The 18,431-nt window shown below is 43.9% G+C and overlaps 1 protein-coding gene across 1 annotated transcript; it reads right to left on the reverse strand.

Moving 5' to 3' along the window:
* Positions 1–4,956: 4,956 nt before the first annotated feature.
* On the reverse strand, positions 4,957–6,516 carry LOC309964556 (steroid hormone receptor ERR2-like; the record flags this gene model as incomplete). The annotated part of the gene is made up of 1 exon (XM_082843688.1): positions 4,957–6,516. The coding sequence occupies exon 1, from the start codon at positions 6,256–6,258 to the stop codon at positions 4,957–4,959; it is 1,302 nt and encodes a 433-aa protein (XP_082699814.1). The 5' UTR covers positions 6,259–6,516.
* Positions 6,517–18,431: the final 11,915 nt, after the last annotated feature.

Here is an 18,431-nt window from a genome sequence, read left to right on the forward strand (position 1 = left end):
AAGCCACTGTCCCCAATGGAGAAAGGAATAAGTCTCTGCGCTGTGTCCCCAAGTGTAGTTACCGAGTTCGAGAAATGATCACCTGCTCTCTCAACCTTAATCGCGTTAGTATCTTTAATTAACTTGGGAAATAACTCTCCAGACTTGGGTGTTCACAAGGAGTGGAGTCGTAATTCTGAGGAAGTTGGAAAGGTGGCAGATTGACCCCACCGCCCCCTGGGTTTACTGCTTTTCTGGGAGAAATAGGGTGGTGTGAGCCGGGACCCTCACTGGAGCTCCCTTTTAGGTAGCAGGGTTCCCTACAGGCAGATCTGACTCAACCCACTCAGAGTGGTTTCACTGTCTGAAGGAGCCTCGGGCTCCCCTTTTTCATTTTCACACCAGTAACAGATTTCATGGCCCAGACACTCAACTGACAATCTATAATGTAGTATACAAGTAGCCTTAGTGTCAGATAATCACCGAAGAGACTTTAAAAACAGATCTGTTACAGCATGTGAAATGCCTCCTTTCTATTTAGTTACAACTGTGGAATGCCTATCTTCCCTAACTCTCGCTTTCCTGAGGCTGTGCAACCCCTCCTAAGGAAAATGATTTAAATCCTTCTTGCTGTAGTAGCATCTTCTGGAAGGAGATCCTTTCATGACTTCTGTCCCAGAGCTCAGCAGTAATTGCTTTTTAAATGAGGTTAATACTATAAGTGTATTATGCTTCAATAAAATGGTTTTTAAAACAGATTAATGTCTTACAGAATGAAGCATTTAAAAACTCAGAACTCTTTGAAGTTTGGAAGTGGTGTTTTTACTTACCTCCAATCCTCCTGTCTGTTCTTTTTTCTGGAGAAACCTCTGTAGAGGAGCAGGCCCCAACAGCAGGTGCAGAGCAGATGGAGCCTGCCCCCATGTAGGTTCCAAGAAGCATCCATACTCTCTGTCCCCGAAAAGGCAAGTTGAATTTTTCCATTTCTTATAACTTCACCTCAAATATAGGCCAGTATGATATACACATAAGTAAAATGCTCTTGGTGTTTTGATAAGTATGTTTAATTTTTAAAAAACAGACTTTGGCAAGTTAAGCCACTTACTCATACACAAAATTAGAGATGAAGCCAGGATTATGTTATTTAGCCATTTAGAGCCACGTTAAATACTGACACCACAAATATTCAAATTTCCTTCTATGATCCACTGTAGGTTCACAAGATTAGGAGTATTAATTTTAATCACTCATTGTAATTTAATTTATAGCATTGCATTCCATATTTACTTTTGCTATGTACTGTTTTTATTTCTTTTAAATGTGCTTGCTTTTAACATTTTAGATGCTTTGGTGCCAGTGTCTGGGGTTCTGAGAATAAATTTATTTTCACCTTAAGACAGTATAGAGGACGAAGGTTCTGGAGTCAGACTACCAAATTTGTCTAGTCCTACCTCTGTGCCCTGGCATAAATTACTTAAACTTTTAAAACCTTGCTTTCTATCATCTGTACAATGAGGATATTAATAGTATCTACCTTCCAGATCATTATAAGGATTAAATCATACAATTTGTGTGCTTACCACAGAGCAAATGCTCAATAAATGTTGGCTTTTGGAACTATTACTTACATATCCTATAATTGTATAAACTTTATCCTTGAGAACATGGATCAGTTATCTTACTTTTTGAAATCTTAAAATTCATTTTCATAAGTATAAAACAAATTCATTTATGCTTACTTTCCCTGTTTAAGTATGTGTTCACGTTAAAAAAAACTAACTCGTATGTTTTGAGTAACATTGTTAGTGGCTGGCAAGATGTTTGGCTGACAAATATTTTATATAATCTTCAAATTCAGAGGTTGGTTGAAGTTAAATTTTTTAAGTATCAAGGTAAAAGCAAACATCTGTATTTAAAATTTAATAAAAATTATAATATCTTCTTGGGTTCACAATATATGATAACTAATGGGTGGGGACTTTCCTATTTGCAACCACCTTTATCTTTCGACATTGCACTTAGAGCGTATGAGAAAACTTTTTTTTTTTTTCCCATGGTTGGATTTTTTTCATTTTATTTCTTGGTTCATTTCAATGACCTGTATCATGAGAGTACAACTGAGCAGGGCTATTTCATCTTTACAGATTTTCCAGGAACAGCGGATTTGCGGGTAAACTTCAGTTTTGCTCTGTTTGGGGGGATGGGGTGTCTAAACTCTCCTTGCTCCACTGTCTTCCACTAGGTCAGCGCCCCCCCCCCCCCTTCCCAGGGAGGTCCCAAAGCTAGCTAGACTTCCAACTAAGAAGTTGGCTCCTAAACTTTTTCTCTGAATGCCAATGGATCCATCAAGTACACATCAGGGCCTTTCCCATTAGACAGAATTCTCATCATTACTGATACATTTCCTGTTGCCATTGGCGTTTTTTAAGTGTAAAAGCAGCAGCAGCAGCAGGAGGATCCATCTCATTAGCACCAAGCCATCAGGACCACTGCCCCCTCTTTGCTTTAAAGGGGCTCTGATGCCGGGACACTTGCAGATGTGTGTGATCCGGCGAGGCAAAGCTGCCCTGTGTACAGAACACCCCACCCACTGCAAACCAGTTGTTGCACTGTTAGCCAGAGTTGCTTTTTCTAGAAAAGATGGATTGCAAAGGCCAGTTGTGCACAAGCCCCTGCCACAGCTCACAGCTTGGGCCCTCATGCTTGAGCAGTGACGCTACAGAGAATGGGGTGATGAGGTGCGACTCTCTGCCCCACCTCCTCGAGCACACAGCACAGTGAGGGGCTAGGGGAGGCTCCCGCAGAGCAGACCCCAAGTTCTCGTACCGTACCATCTCCCTAGTCCAGACTTCATGGCATGGCCCCCAGTGGCTAAGTTAGGCCTGGGTTTTACCCCTGGTCTCTTAGAGGCACCTGTGCATCTGTCCGCCCAGATTGGAGACTGCACAGAGAGCTAGGGCTGAAGCATCCCGGATCATTCCAATGCCGACTGACAAGTGACTGTGGCCATCCCCACAGGCAACAGGGACGGGGGGCACACTTTGCTGGTCTGTGAAGTCTCTTGGAACCCCTGACATTTTCTATGTGAAGGTATCTGAGAGCAGCTGCTAGGATTTAGCCAACCCTCCTGCCTGGGGTGACCTCAGCGCGTCCCAGCAAAAGTTCAGAAAGAGCGGTGTCTCGGGGTGGAGAGGTGGAACCAGCAGTAGCTGCTTCCCTTGGAAAGCTGCGAGGCTGTGGCGGAGGGCACCTGGCCTCTTGGTCCTAGCGACGGGTGGGTGGGATCTGCCTGCCTCTACATGTGACAAGAGGTCGGGTTAGAATGTGTGTGGATTCCCCAGGGATGTGCCCCAGGGGGGATGCTCTTATCCCTGCTTTAGAAGGCAGCTGATTGGAAGAAGCTTCTCCATAATGCTCAAAACCTTTCACCCTCGGGAGATCCTCTGAGCGGCCCTCAGCCAACCCCGTGAGCACCGGATGGCATGTTCAAGGCTGCCCCCGACCTACCACAAGTGGGTGAGAACAAACTTTCATAGCCACTCACAGAAATGGGTGACCAACTGTCCCCATTTGGGCAGGACTGAGGGGTTTCCTGGGAAATGGACTTCCAGTGCCAGAACCGGTCCTGGGCGAACTGGGGTGGCTGTCACCTTACACAGCAGCCTGGAGGACTGATGGGGGGCCGGAGTAGTTGTCCTGCCAGAAAGCTGGTCTTCTAAGTGCACCCAGGGAGCTACGCTACACCTCCTTAGGCCAAGGATGGCAGGAGCAACCAACCCCTCCTGTGGTGCTAATTCACCCAGCCCTTGGGATGCAGGGGAGGGGGCTTCGGTGTCCACTGCCCCTGGATACCAGGAAAGATCAGGCAGGCTGGTGACCTCCACCGAGCCTCTGTCTTCAGGGTTCCCCCGCCTGCTCATCTCTGCTTCTGGGCCTTTCTGTGCTCGGCAAAGATTGGTTTGGGCCTCTCCCTATCCTGACCCGGTCCTCCCAGGGCTGCCAGAATCAAGTGCCCAGGGTGCCCTCAGACGGGGTCAGGCCCCTGCATCTCCCTCGCTTCCCAAGGCCTACCTGCTCTGGACCTGCCCCAGGGGAGTGGGAGAAGCCAGAAGAAGGGGGAGCGCTGGGGAGTGTTGCCTGGACCCTGCTCTTCTCTGAGCCAGCACCATTCCCACCCACGGGCCCTGAAGTCTTGCCTGGCTGAACCCACTGTGAGAGTGAGCTCTGAGGTAGGGCAGGAAGTAGCAGCAGGACTCCTGGGGAAGAGAGGGGGAGGACAGGCCCTGGGGCCGCGGTGACAGGCAGGCGGGGGGCGCACCGAGGGGTGGGGTCACCAGGAAAACGCATGAGTTCTGGCGCTACTCTCCTGATGGTGAGCCAGGCCTGGGAGCTTAGAGGAAGGATGGAGGGAGGGAGCCGTCTGAACTGTGGAAGGCGTAGGGCCTCTTGAGGGGCCCCACAGAACCCCAGAGTAGGCAGCACCGCTGCAAGAAAGTAACTGCCCTCTGGGAGAGGGAAACCTCCAGAAGGTACCCCACTTGAGTATGCCAGAGTCCTGGGCGCTAAGCACTGCCCACGCAGGCCATGGACAGAGGACAGGGGGTCGGGCATGGGGTTAGGAAATGTGTTATGTTAGTGCTGCCTCTTGGTGATTTGGCAGGGAGAGGGGGCGCTTCCTCGGTGGTCTCCAGCCTCAGGGGAGTCAACTCTGGCCCAGGCCTCAGCGTTGCCCGTGGCGGAGGAAAAACATACCAAAGAAAAAGCCCGTTACAGATGAGCCCCGCGCCCTGCCCTCCCATCCCCGTTCCCTACCCCACAGCACCCAGGGCTCTGCACACAGCCAGGAGGCCAGGAGCCCCTTCCTCTGGGACTGCTCGCGGCCATGATACAGGACTTGAATGTTGAGGCTGGTGACTGTGGAGGTCTCCCCGTCGGTTTGTCTGTCCTTGGGTGGGAGTCGGTCCTTGGGCCAGGCCATCAGACCTTGGCCTCCAGCATCTCCAGGAAGAGTTTGTGCATGGGCACCTTGCCTTGCAGTTTGAGGCTGTAGAAGTGCTGCACGGCCTTGGCAGCTGTCTGCCGAAGCAGGGGCAGCATCAGCAGCAACTTGCTCGTCCTCCATGGCTTCTTGTGGCGCTGGCTCAGCTCGTAGTCCTGCAGCGCCTCATGCAGCAGGTCCTGCAGCTTCTGGACCGCCTCCAGATCCTCGATGTACATGGAATCTGAGTTGGCCAGGGCCAGGGCCTTGAGCGTCACAATCTCCTCCTTCACCTTGAGCTGCTTGTAGCTGTGCACCAGCTGTAGGATGGCCCGGTAGAGCTCCAGCAGTACCGCGAAGCGGGAGCGCTCCTCGTCCGTGATATAGTCCTCAGCATACACCAGCTTGTTGTCATGGGGCAGCGAGCGGTGCACGCTCTCCAGGATGAGGATCTCCATCCAGGCACTCTGCAGCAGACTCATCTGGTCCCCCAGAGAGAGGTTGGAGAAGCCTGGGATGTGCTTGGCCCAGCCAGTAATGACCACGAGCTCCCTGTCTGCCAGATCACAGAGAGTGGTCAGAGCCTTGATGTCACCCTCTGGCATGCCAGGGGGTGGCATGGCGTAGAGTTTGTCCGGCTCAGCCACCAGCAGGTAGGAGGCGATTTTAGTCAATGGCTTTTTAGCAGGAGGAGAAATCTGTAAGCTCAGGTACGGGCTGCTCTCTGAGTCCAGCCGGCGCTTGTATTTCTGGCGGCCTCCACGCACTCGGTCAAGGCGCACACCTTCCTTCAGCATTATCCCCACTTTGAGGCATTTCATGAAGCGACAGGCCTGGCAGGACTTGCGCCTCCGTTTCGTGATCTCACACTCGTTGGTGGCCGGGCAGCTGTACTCAATGTTCCCTGGGATGGTCCTCTTGAAGAAAGCCTCGCAGGCCTCACAGGAGGCCACGCTGTAGTGGTAGCCAGAGGCGATGTCCCCGCACACGAGGCACGGGCTCTTGGGGGTGGCGTTGAGCATGTACTGGCACTTGATGGCCGAGTCCTCCATGATGCCGCCGGCACAGTCCTCGTAGCCCTTGCGGTAGGGGGTGCCTCCCAGCCCGGTGCCCACGAACATGGGCAGCAAGTCCAGACTGTTGGCGTGGGCGCCCAGGGCCAGGCCGAAGCCGCCGCTGGCGTCGGACGAGCCGCTGGGGCTGCGGTGGCTGAGGGCATCGATGCCCGAGGACGGGCTAGACGGCTCGGTCTTGATGAAGGAGCCGCAGCTGGAGACCAGGTGCCGGTCGTCTGCGGACATTCTCTAGAAAACTTTGAATTTCACTAAGAGATTGCCCCACAAGCAAGAAAAAAAATCTGAAAAATAAACAAAAATGCTAAAAAGGACATGGCTCCAGGCTTTATAAAAATTATAAAAAGAAATTTCGGAAAAAAAGTTATGATTAATAGACAAAGAAAGCCGACCCATGTATGCAAAAATTACTGATGTGTGGAAAACCAATGACAGAAATACTTATTTTCAGCTCTTTCACATTTTAGCCAATTTAGTTTTGATCAATTAATCTATAGCCCAAAGTAGGAAAATATTGTCTGTCTTATTTACATGATTATTTCCCAATTAAAGTGTTTTGTAGTAGAATGATAACTTTACTTAATATTCTACTTAGCTGAGGCTTCTATCCACTAAAAGGTTAAGCTTTCAGTGTTTCAACTAAGGTGACTGAGACCCATGTAAATATTAGCATATAGTAGGAGAACAGCAGGCTGGGGCTCAGCATGAAATGTGTGACCCTAGAAGAGAGCAAATTAATCTCTGCTTGGGATTTGAACATGTAATGTTTACCTAGCACTAAGCTCTAATCTGTTAATTGATTGTCAATTTAAATTACCTGGAAGAACACACAGGTATCTCTACAGTCTCAAGGATTTTGTTGTTGTTTTTGTTTTGGTATTCTGGAATTAAAAAGTGCTTTTTGTCTTTATGTTATGTGGATTATGTGGATTAAAAGTTATGTGGATTAAAAGTCATGTTCTCTTCAGAAGTATGAATACATTTTCTCTTTCAACCATAATTTTTTAAAACAGGTATACATTATAGTTCTAAATTGTACGTCAATGGGAAAGTATAAGTGAATTTCATTAAATGCAAATTTCTAGGGCTTTTCAAGAATAGAGGGAGTTTCCAAATGCGTGGCTGACAAACATTTTATATAATCAGCTGGTTACCATCTCAGCTGAAGGGTTACTGTACTCCTTCATTACTAATTTTCCCTTCCCTATCTAACAACAATTGGGAGCTCTTTGGTGCCCATTTTTTCTGAAGTCTGTAAAGGATTGTCTGTGTTCCCTCTCCACCACTTGTGGAAATACACAGAGGCCTTCCTGGCATTTCCTGTGTACCCAAGACCTCTTCCTCTCCACATCAGTCCTTACTGACAGGAGGCATCAGTCTGCCTTGACTCCCACCCTCACCTCTGGGAGTTGCTGAGGAGTAAGTAGACAACCATCCATAGGGATGCTTTGGAAGACAATTCTCAGTTGGCCATATATTCTCTCATTTGAATAGAAGAACTTTATAGTCATCCCTTACATACTACCTTATGGAATCTTCAAAAAATAATTTTTTTTTTGGCCACACCGCACCGCACCGCACTGCACCGCTTGCAGGATCTTCAACCAGGTATTGAACCCACGCCCCCTGCAATGGAAGCTCAGAGTCCTAACCACTGGACCACCAGGGAATTCCCCCTCCCCAAATTTTTTTAGTAAACGAAATCTTATTTTTTAACGTGATATAAATCAAATGAAAATTTTATTTTTTTAAACCAGGAATCTCCATTCATAAGTACAAAACCATTTTAAGATATATGTAGAGACTAGTTATCATTAAATGGTCTATTGCATTTGATAAAAACCATAAAAATGTTTCTGGAAAGAGCAGTTCTCTCCCACCAGAATATGAAAAGCACCCAGCCCTGACAAGGCTGGAACACATGAATCTGACCTCCTCCAGGGTGTCTGGGGCCTCAGACAGGTGAGAGCACATAGTCATTCTCTGGAAACTGAGCTGAGGCTCCTAGCACAGACCCTGCTGCCAAACGAAGAGGCCAGGCTTGCCTTTGGAACTACAAGAATGCAAGTGCCTCTGGAAGACAGGGAGAAAGTTCTGCCTTAAATGCAGATGCCCTCAGGGTGGAGCAGTAGCCTGAGCTTGGGAAAGAGCTGAAGGCAAGAAACAGCCCCTCCTGCCCTGCCCATCACTGCCTCCTCCCCCTCCCTCACTCCTTGCGGGTCCCAGGTAGGTGGTACAGGCAGCACTGGCCCAGGATGGGGGACTGGGGCCTAGAGCTACATCTTCGACTTCAGTGCAACCTGGAATAAGGATTTCAGCACAGTCATGAGACAATGCCTGTTAAGTCTATTTATCTCATAACAGATACCTACAGTTTTGTCAAAGCAAGAAGCACTATAAATACAGTATTTTAAAATAAAAATTTCCATGTCCCTAAAAGAGAAAAGATTATATACTCAATAATCTTATCCTAACATTTATGTTCCTTGAACTACACTGTTCAATAGAACTTTCCGTGATGAAGGAAGTGAGCTGTACTGTCTAATATGGTAGCCACTAGCCATAGGTGGCTATTGAGCACTCGATGTATACAACTGAGGAACTAAATTTTTAATTTTAGTTTAAATAGCTACATGTGTCTAGTGGAAACTGTAGCAAAAGATCTTAATTCCTAACAAACTGAGCAATTGCATCAGTCTGGCCCCATATTAGATTACATTTAATGTCTCCAACCTGATGGTGAAAAGAATATGGCTCCTTTGGTGTTAATATGGTAAGCAAGTACCTGGATTGACCATTTCACCAAAACTATATACAACTTCTTTTTTTTTTTTTGCAGTACGTGGGCCTCTCACTGCTGTGGCCTCTCCCGTTGCAGAGCACAGGCTCTGGATGTGCAGGCTCAACAGCCATGGCTCACAGGCCCAGCCGCTCCGCGGCATGTGGGATCTTCCCAGGCCGGGTCACGAACCCGTGTACCCTGCATTGGCAGGCAGATTCTCAACCACTGCGCCACCAGGGAAGCCCAATATATACAACTTCTGAGAAAGATACTGGATATCTTTAGGAAGGGAAAAGGAATGCTGAATGTCCAAAATAGATATATGTTCATGACATGCATGATAAGACCCTTCCTATACCCTGTCCTTAAAAAATATAGACACTGTAAAGCCATGCCTTCTGAATTTTAAGCCACTGATTATATACTGGGTTGTTTTCTGGGTTGGGCAAGAGGGCTAGAATTCACAAGGCAGAGTACTGGAAAGAGGAGTGATGTACAGAGAGAGGACTCCAGAGATCTGCAGAGACTCCTCCATAAATATTCAGCTGAGAATCAATTAGTGAATACATGTGAGCAAGCTACCTGAGGCAGAGGAAAAATCCATTGGGAAGGATGAAAGGATACAGTGCCTGAAGTTCACTTGAGGCCAGAAGTAGTGCTTGTCCCAACAGATTGGAAAATCACATCATTCAAAAGTCATCAGCTAGAGTACTAAAAAGGCTCTTCTGGTAATGAGATAAAATTAACTCTAGACAAGGATTCTGGGAAGATAATGGAGTAGAAAGCACCAGAAATCTGTCTCCCACCTAGACAACAATGACACTGGCAGATTCTGTCTGATATAACTAATTTGGAACTCTGGAGTCTGTTGAAGACTTACAACTTCTGGGGAAGTCTTGGATGGTAAATTTTGGTTAATTTTAGTCAATTTCAGCTCTTAGCTGACAGTAGTAGCTACACATCCCCACCTCCAGCCACATGGCAGGCATTGAGTAGCTTGCACACAGCTTGCAGGAGCCAGGGTAGACAAAAAGGACCCTGTTCCCCAAATATTGGGGATCTGTGTTCTGGTCACTGATTGCTTCTTCTGATCACAGAGGTGCATGGAAAAAGGCAGGCAGCCATTGTTGCTGCACCTCCCCTCACATACCCCCCCCCACCTCATTGCAAGCTTCTCTCCTCTAGCTGAACAGCCTTCTAGGAAATTTAAAGGCCAATACCCTTTTCTCCTGCCTTAATTTTTTGCTTTTCCCCTTTTGGTAGTCAGACATTAATGAATAGGACATTAAAAAAACAACCACATATATGGGAGAAATTAGAAAGTGACTAAATGTGCTCAAAGAAGGGCTCAGAAAAGACCTAAGAAGACATTATTTTTATTTTGAAAAAATGATCAAAACATCAAATCCTGAGGAATGGTGAGAATCTGATTTCCAGAGTTACCAAATTATTAGATTCAAATGTCCAGTGTTCATTCAACAAAAACTCACACAAGGCATACAAAGAATCAGGAAAGTATGGCCAATTCAAAGGACAAAAATATAATTCAATAGTCTGTCCATGAAATAGACCTAATGGAATATATATTAAACAAAGACTTTAAAACAACTGTCCTAAGATGCTCAAAGAGCTATATGAAGATGTGGAGGAAGTCAAGAGAATGAGGTGTAAACAAAATAGAAGTATAAATAAAGAGATAGAAAGCCTAAAAGTAAATAAAAAAGAAATTCTGGAGCTGAAAAGTACAATAACTGAAATGAAAATTTCACTAGAGGGATTCAAAGGCATTTGAGCAGGCAAAAGAAATAATCAGTGAACTAGAAAATAAGAGAGTGGAAAGTATCCAGGCTGAAGAACGAAAGAAAAGTTGAAGAAAAGAAATGGAGCCTAAGGGAACTGTGAGACATCATAAAACATACCAACCTACTCATCATTGGAGTCCTAGAAGGAGGAGAGAGAGAGAAAGGCACAGAGAGAACATTGAAGAAATAATGGCTGAAAACTTACCAAATCTGACAAAAGGCATGAATATAAATATCCAAGAAGCTCAATGAACTCCAAATAAGATGAACTCAAAGAGACCCACACTGAGACACATAATCAAACTTTCAAAAGACAAAGACAAAGAATGAATCTTGAAAGCAGCTAGAGAGAAGCAAATCATTACATAATACAAGGGATCTTCAATAATATTATGTTCAGATTTCTCATCAGAGACTTTAGAGGCCAGAAGACAGTGGGCAGATATATTCAAAGTGCTAAAGAAAAAACCCCATCAACCAAGAATCTTATATCCAGCAAAACTGCTCTTCAAAAGTGAGGGAGAAATAAAGACTTTCCCAGATAATCAAAAGCTGAGGGTGTAGCCACTAGACCTGTTTTGCAAGAAATGCTCAAGGGAGTCCTCCAAAGTGAAATGAAAGAACACTCAGCAGTACCTCAGAGCTGTATGGAGAAATAAAGATCACAATAAAGGTAAATACATGGGCAATTTTTAAAGCTAGTATTATTGTAACAATGGTTTGTAATTACACTTTTTGCATTCTACATGATTCAAGAGATTAGTACATTTAATGGGAAAAAATTAGTGTTAAAGCTAGCATTACTGAAACACTGGTTTGTAACTCCAAACCAATGCTTTTAAAAGAATTATTAGTTTTTGTTTTGGACACACAATGTATAAAGATGTAATTTTGTGACATCAACATTGAAAGGGGCAGAATGAAGCTACAAAGGAGCAAATATTTTGTATGTTATTGAAGTTAAGCTGCTGTAAATTCAAATTAGATTGTTATAACTTTAGGATGTTAAATGTAATTCCCATGGTAACCACAAAGAAAAGAGCTATAGAATATATACAAAAAGAAATTAAGAATCAATTTAAGCAATTTACTACAGAAAAGTCAACACAAAAGAAGGTAGGAATGCAGGAAATGACAGCCCTCCACAAAAAAAAAACCCAAAACAAAACTATAAGGCAAATAGAAAATAAATATCATCACAATGACAGAAATAATTCCTCCTTATCAGTAGCAATTTTAAATATACATTGATTAAACTCTTCCGTCAAAAGATAAAGATTGCCAGAATGGATAAAAACACATGATCCAACTAGGTATTGTCTACAAGAACGCACCTGAGATCCAAAGACACAAGCAGGTTGAAGTGAAGGGATGAGAGAAAGAGTTTATGCAAATAGGAACCAAAAGAGAGCATGAGTAGCTATACTAATATCAGACAAAATATATTTTAAATTAAAAAATCACAATACTGGATGGAACGACTGGAAAGAAGATAAATAAGGAAATAGAGGATGTAAACAAACACTAAACCAACTATATCTAGCAGACATATACAGTACACTTCACCCAAGAACAACATACACATTCTTCGCAAGTGTACATGGGACATTTTCCTGGGTAGACCATATGTTAGGCCATAAATTAAGTCTCAATAGACAACAACTAGGGTGACTGCTGGACGCTGGTGTGGGACCTTGATGCCCAAGGAGATGGGAGAAGCCCCTGAGTGACTGGGTAGGATGTGGGGGGAGTGAGTGGGGAAGAGAAGTGGGGGCCAGACAAGACCAGTGCCCCTGAGGGGTGGCTGGGAGGGGGAGGGGTTCCCATGCCTGGAGGGACCCTCAGGAGCTCAGAGGATCAGGGGGAGTGTGCCTAGCGTTTCCCCTGCCCAGTCAGGCCCTGGGAAGTCTGCTGGGTTCCCAGGCCAGGTCTCCCACCCTCCAAAGCCCTCTCTGGGCTGCGTTGGTCCTAGGAGCAGAGGAGGAAGTGCGGGGAGAAGAGCAGAGGTGGATGGGGAGGGGCCGTCCAAGATTGGAGGATCAGGGAAGGCACGGAGGGTGCTTCCCCCACCAACTCAGGCCCCAGGAAACCCGCTGGTCTCCCAGGCCTGGTCCTCCATTCTCTGGGACCCCCTCAAACCCCATGGGTCCTAGGGTCATGGGAGGGAGGGAGGAGGGGGGAAGAGGAGGAGAGGTGAACGGTGTGGGGGGGACCCTCGAGGACCAGAGGATCAGGGGAGGTGCGGCAGGTGTTTCTCCCACCCACTCAGGCCCCAGGAAGCCTGCTAGTCTTCTGGGCCCAGTCCTCCTTTCTCCAAGGCCCCCTCTGGCTGCAGGGGTCCTAGGGGCATGGGCGGGGAAGAGGAGGAGAGAGAGATGGGTAGGGGCCCTCCAGGATCAGAGGATCAGGGGAGGTGTAGAGGTCATTTCCCCCACCCACTCGGCCTCAGGAAGCCTGTTGGACTTTGGGGTCTCGTCCCCTACCTTCAGGACCCCCTTTGGCCATGTGGCTCCTAGGGGCATAGGAGGGAGGAAGGAGGGGAAGAAGAAGAAGAGAGGCCAACGGGGAGGGGCCCTTCAGGGGAGGATCAGGGGGGAATGCGCCTAACATTTTCCTCACTCACTTGGGCCCAGTGAGCCTGCTGGGGTCATGGACCTGGTCCTCCAACCTCCAAGGCCAGAGGCACTCCTGGACACTGCCTACTGCATTGATTATAAGCCCCACCCCCCACCCGCAGGGCCTTTTCTAGGCCTGTGGGTCCTAAGCATAGGCCCTACCCACCACCTAAACCCTACTCCTGCCTAAGCCTGGCCCCCCACAGCCAAGGCGTTTTCAGCTTCTCTTTTTCTCTCCTCTTTTTTACTATTGTGGTTCTGCTTTACCTTCTGGTTGTTGTTTCATCTATATTTTTACTTTTTTATTCTTTCTAACACCTGTTAGTTTTCTAATCCTATTTTATTTTTTACTCTTTGTTATTGTTCTGTTCCTTTTTTTCTTTTCTCTTTTTCTTTTTTTCCACCCTGTGCTGCTTGCGGGATTTTGGTTCACAAGCTGGGGGTCGGGCCAGAGATACTGCAGTGGGAGCTCCAAGTACGAACCACTGACTAACAGAGAACCTCAGACCTCAGGGAATATTCATCTGAGTGGGGTCTCCTGGAGGTAATCATCTCGGTACCAAGCCCAGCAGCCTACAAACTCCACTGCTGGAAGCCTCAGGCCAAAGAACCAGTAAGATAGTAACATAGTCCTACCCATCAAAAACAAACAAAAAAATGACCAAAAATTATGTCACAGATGAAGGAGTAAGGTAGAAACCTACAAGACCAAATAAATGAAGAGGAAATAGGCAACCTACCTGAAATAGAATTCAGAGTAATGATAGCAAAGATGATCCAGAATCTTGGAAATAGAATGGAGGCATGGATTGAGAAAATACAGAAATGTTTAACAAAGATCTAGAAGAACTAAAGAACAAACAGAGATGAACAACACAATTAACTGACAGGAAAAAATACACTAGAAGGAATCAGTAACAGAATAACTGAGACAGAAGAATGAATAAGTGAGCTGGAAGATAGAATGGTGGAAATAACTGCTGAGCATCAGAATAAAGAAAAAAGGATGAAAAGAAATGAAGACAGTCTTAGAGACTTCTGGGACAAAGTTAAACACACCAACATTTGAATTATAGGGGTCCCAGAAGAAGAAGAGATAGAGAAAGGGTCTGAGAAAATATTTGAAGAGATTATAGTCAGAAACTTCCCTAACATGGGAAAGGAAATAGTCAGCCAAGCCAGGAAAAACAGAGAGTCCCATACAGGATAAACCCTAGGAGAAACACAACAAGACACATTAATCAAACTAACAAAAATTAAATTCAAAGAAAAAATATTAAAAGCAGCAAGGGGCGCTTCACTTGGCACAGTGGTTGAGAGTCCACCTGCTGATGCAGGGGACACGGGTTCGTGCCCCGGCCCGGGAAGATCCCACATGCCGCGGAGCAGCTAGGCCCGTGAGCCATGGACGCTGAGCCTGCACGTCCGGAGCCTGTGCTCCCCAACAGGAGAGGCCACAACAGTTAGAGGCCCATGTACCCACCCCCCCCAAAAAAAAGCAGCAAGGGGAAAGCAAAAAATAACATACAAAGGAATCTCCATAAGGTTATCAGCTGACTTTTTAGCAGAACTCTGCAAGCCAGAAGGGAGTGGCAGGATATACTTAAAATGATGAAAGAGAAAAACCTACAACCAAGATTATCCAGCAAGGATCTCATTCAGATTCAACAGAGAAATCAAAAACTTTTCAGACAAGCAAAAGATAAGAGAATTCATCACCACCAAACCAGCTTTACAACAAATGCTAAAGGAACTTCTCTAGGCAGGAAACACAGAGAAGTAAAAGACCCACAAAAACAAACACAAAACAATTAAGAAAATGGGAATAGGAACATACATATTGATAATAACCTTGAATGTAAATGGATTAAATTCTCCAAAAAAAGACACAGGCTGGCTGAAAGGAAACAAAAACAAGACCTATATATATGCTGTCTGCAAGAGACCCACTTCAGACCTATGGACACATACAGAGAAAGTGAAGGGATGGAAAAAGATATTCCATGCAAAAGGAAATCAAAAGAAAGCTGGCATAGCAACACTCGTATCAGATAAAATACACTTTAAAATAAAGACTGTTACAAGAGATAAGGAAGAACACTACATAATGATCAAGGGGTCAATCCAAGAAGAATATATAACAATTATAAATATTTATGTACCCAACATAGGAGCACCTCAATACATAAGGCAAATACTAACACCCATAAAAGGGGAAATCAACAGTAACACAAAAATAGTAGAGGATTTTAACATCCCACTTACACCAATGGACAGATCATCCCCACAGAAAAATAAATAAGGAAACACATGTTTTAAATGACACAATAGAACAGATAGATTTAAGTGATATTTATAGGACTTTCCACCCGAAAGTGGCAGAATAGACTTTCTTCTCAAGTGCACACGGATCATTCTCCAGGATAGATCACATCTTGGGTCAAAAATCAAGCCTTGGAAAATTTAAGAAAATTGAAATCATATCAAGTATCTTTTCTGACCACAACAATATGAGATTGGAAATCAATTACAGAAAAAAAGCTAAAAAACACAAATACATGGAAGCTAAACAGTGCACTACTAAATACACAACAGATCACTGAAGAAACAAAAGAAGAAATAAAAAAATACATATAAACAAATGACAATGAAAACACAATGACCCAAAACCTATGGGACATAGCAAAAGCAGTTCTAAGAGGGAAGTTTAGGGACTTACCTGGTGGCACAGTGGCTAAGAATCCTCCTGCCAATGCAGGGGACACAGGTTCAAGCCCTATCCCAGGAAGATCCCACATGCTGCAGAGCAACTAAGACCATGTGTCACAGCTACTAAGCCTGCTCTCTAGAGCCTGTGAACCACAAATACTGAAGCCCGCATGCCTAGAGCCCATGCTCTGCAACAAAGAAACTACCACAATGAGAAGCCTGCGCACTGCAACAAAGAGTAGCACTCGCTCACTGCAACTAGAGAAAGCCTGCGCAGCAATGAAGACCCAATGCAGCCAAAAATAAATAAATAAAATAAATAAATACTTTTTTTAAATGAGGGAAGTTTATAGCAATTCAATCCCACCTCAAGAAACAGGAAAAATCTCAAATAAGCAATCTAAACTTACACCTAAAGCAACTAGAGAGAGTAGAACAAAGAAAACCCAAAGTCACTAAAGGAAAGAAATCATGAAGATCAGAGCAGAAATAAATGAAATAGAAATGAGGGAAACAACAACAAAGATCAATAAAGCTAAAAGTTGGTTCTTTGAGAAGATAAACAAGATTGATAAACCTTTAGCCAGACTCATCAAGAAAAAAAAGGAGAGGACACAAATCAATAAAGTTAGAAATGAAAAAGGAGAAATCACAACTGACACCGCAGAAATATAAAGGATTATAAGAGACTACTACAAACAACTATATGGCAATAAAATGGACAACCATGAAGAAGTGGACAAATTATTGGAAAGGTACAATTTTCCAAGACTGAACCAGGAAGAATTAGAAAATATAAACAGACCTATCACAAGTAATGAAATTGAAACTGTAATTTAAAATCTTCCAAAAAACAAAAGTCCAAGACCAGATGGCTTCACAGAAAAATTCTATCAAACATTTAGAGAAGCGCTAACACTGATCCTTCTCAAACTCTTCCAAAAAATTGCAGAGGGAGGAACACTCCCAAATTCATTCTATGAAGCCACAATCACCCTGATACGGACACCAGCAAAAGATATTACAAAAAAAGAAAATTATACACTAGTATCACTGATGAACATAGATGCAAAAATCCTCAACAAAATACTAGGAAACAGAATCCAGCAACATATTAAAAGGATCATACACCATGATCAAGTGGGGTTTATCCCAGGAATGCAAGGATTCTTCAATATACACAAATCAATCAACATGATACACTATATTAACAAATTAAGGAATAAAATCCATATGATCATATGATCAATAGATTCAGAAAAAGCTTTTGACAAAATTCAACACCAGTTTATGATAAAAACACTCCAGAAAATGGGCATAGAGGGAACCTACCTCAACATAATAAAGGCCATATATGACAAACCCACAGCAAACATCATACTCAATGGTGAAAAACTGAAAACATTTCCCCTAAGATCAGGAACAAAACAAGATGTCCACTCTCACCACTCTTATTCAACATAGTTTCAGAAGTCCTAGCAGCAGCAATCAGAGAAAAAAAAGAAATAAAAGGAATCCAAATTGGAAAAGAAGAAGTAAAACTGTCACTGTTGCAGATGACATATGTCATTTCTATACATAGAAAATCCTAAAGGTGTCATAGAAAACTACTAGAACTAATCAATGAATTTGGTAAGGTTGTAGGATACAAAATTCATGCACAGAAATCTCTTGAATTCCTATACACTGACAATGAAAAATCAGAAAGAGAAATTAAGGAAACAATCCCATTTACTATTGCACCAAAACATTGGTACAGACACTATGGCGAACATTATGGATGTTCCTTAAAAAACTAAATATGTGTGTGTGTGTGTGTGTGTGTGTGTGTGTGTGTGTGTATCAATGGAATATTACTCAGTCACAGAAAAGAATGAAATAATTCCATTTTCAGCAACATGGATGCTTATAGATGATCATACTAAGTAAAGTAAGTCAGAAAGAGAAAGACAAATACCATATGATATCAGTTATATGTGGAATCTAAAATACAACACAAATTAACATATCTATGAAACAGATACAGAGTCACAGATATAGAGGACAGATTTGTGGTTGCCAAGGGTGAGGGGGTTGGGGGAGGGAAGGTTTGGGAGTTTGGGATTACCAGATGCAAACTATTATATACAGGATGGATAAACAACAAGGTCCTACTGTATAGAACAGAGAACTGTATTCAATAACTTGTGATAAACCATAATGGAAAAGAATATAAAAAAGAATATATATATGTATAACTGAATCACTCTGATATACAGCAGAAATTAACACAACATTGTAAATAAACTATATTTCAATAAAATTTTTAATAATCAGAAGAAAAAAAAGAATTATATACCATGACCAAGTGAGGTTTATTCCAGGAATACAAGACTGATTTGATATTGGGAAATCAAAATCAAGCTAAAAAAGAAAAATCATGTGATCATATCAATTGATGCAGGAAAAGTATTTAACAAAACTCAGCCCTCATTCATGAGAAAAACCCTCAGA

The sequence above is a fragment of the Leucopleurus acutus genome, assembly GCF_964270905.1.
Source record: "Leucopleurus acutus genome assembly, chromosome: 7".
Taxonomy (NCBI): Eukaryota; Metazoa; Chordata; class Mammalia; order Artiodactyla; family Delphinidae; genus Leucopleurus; species Leucopleurus acutus.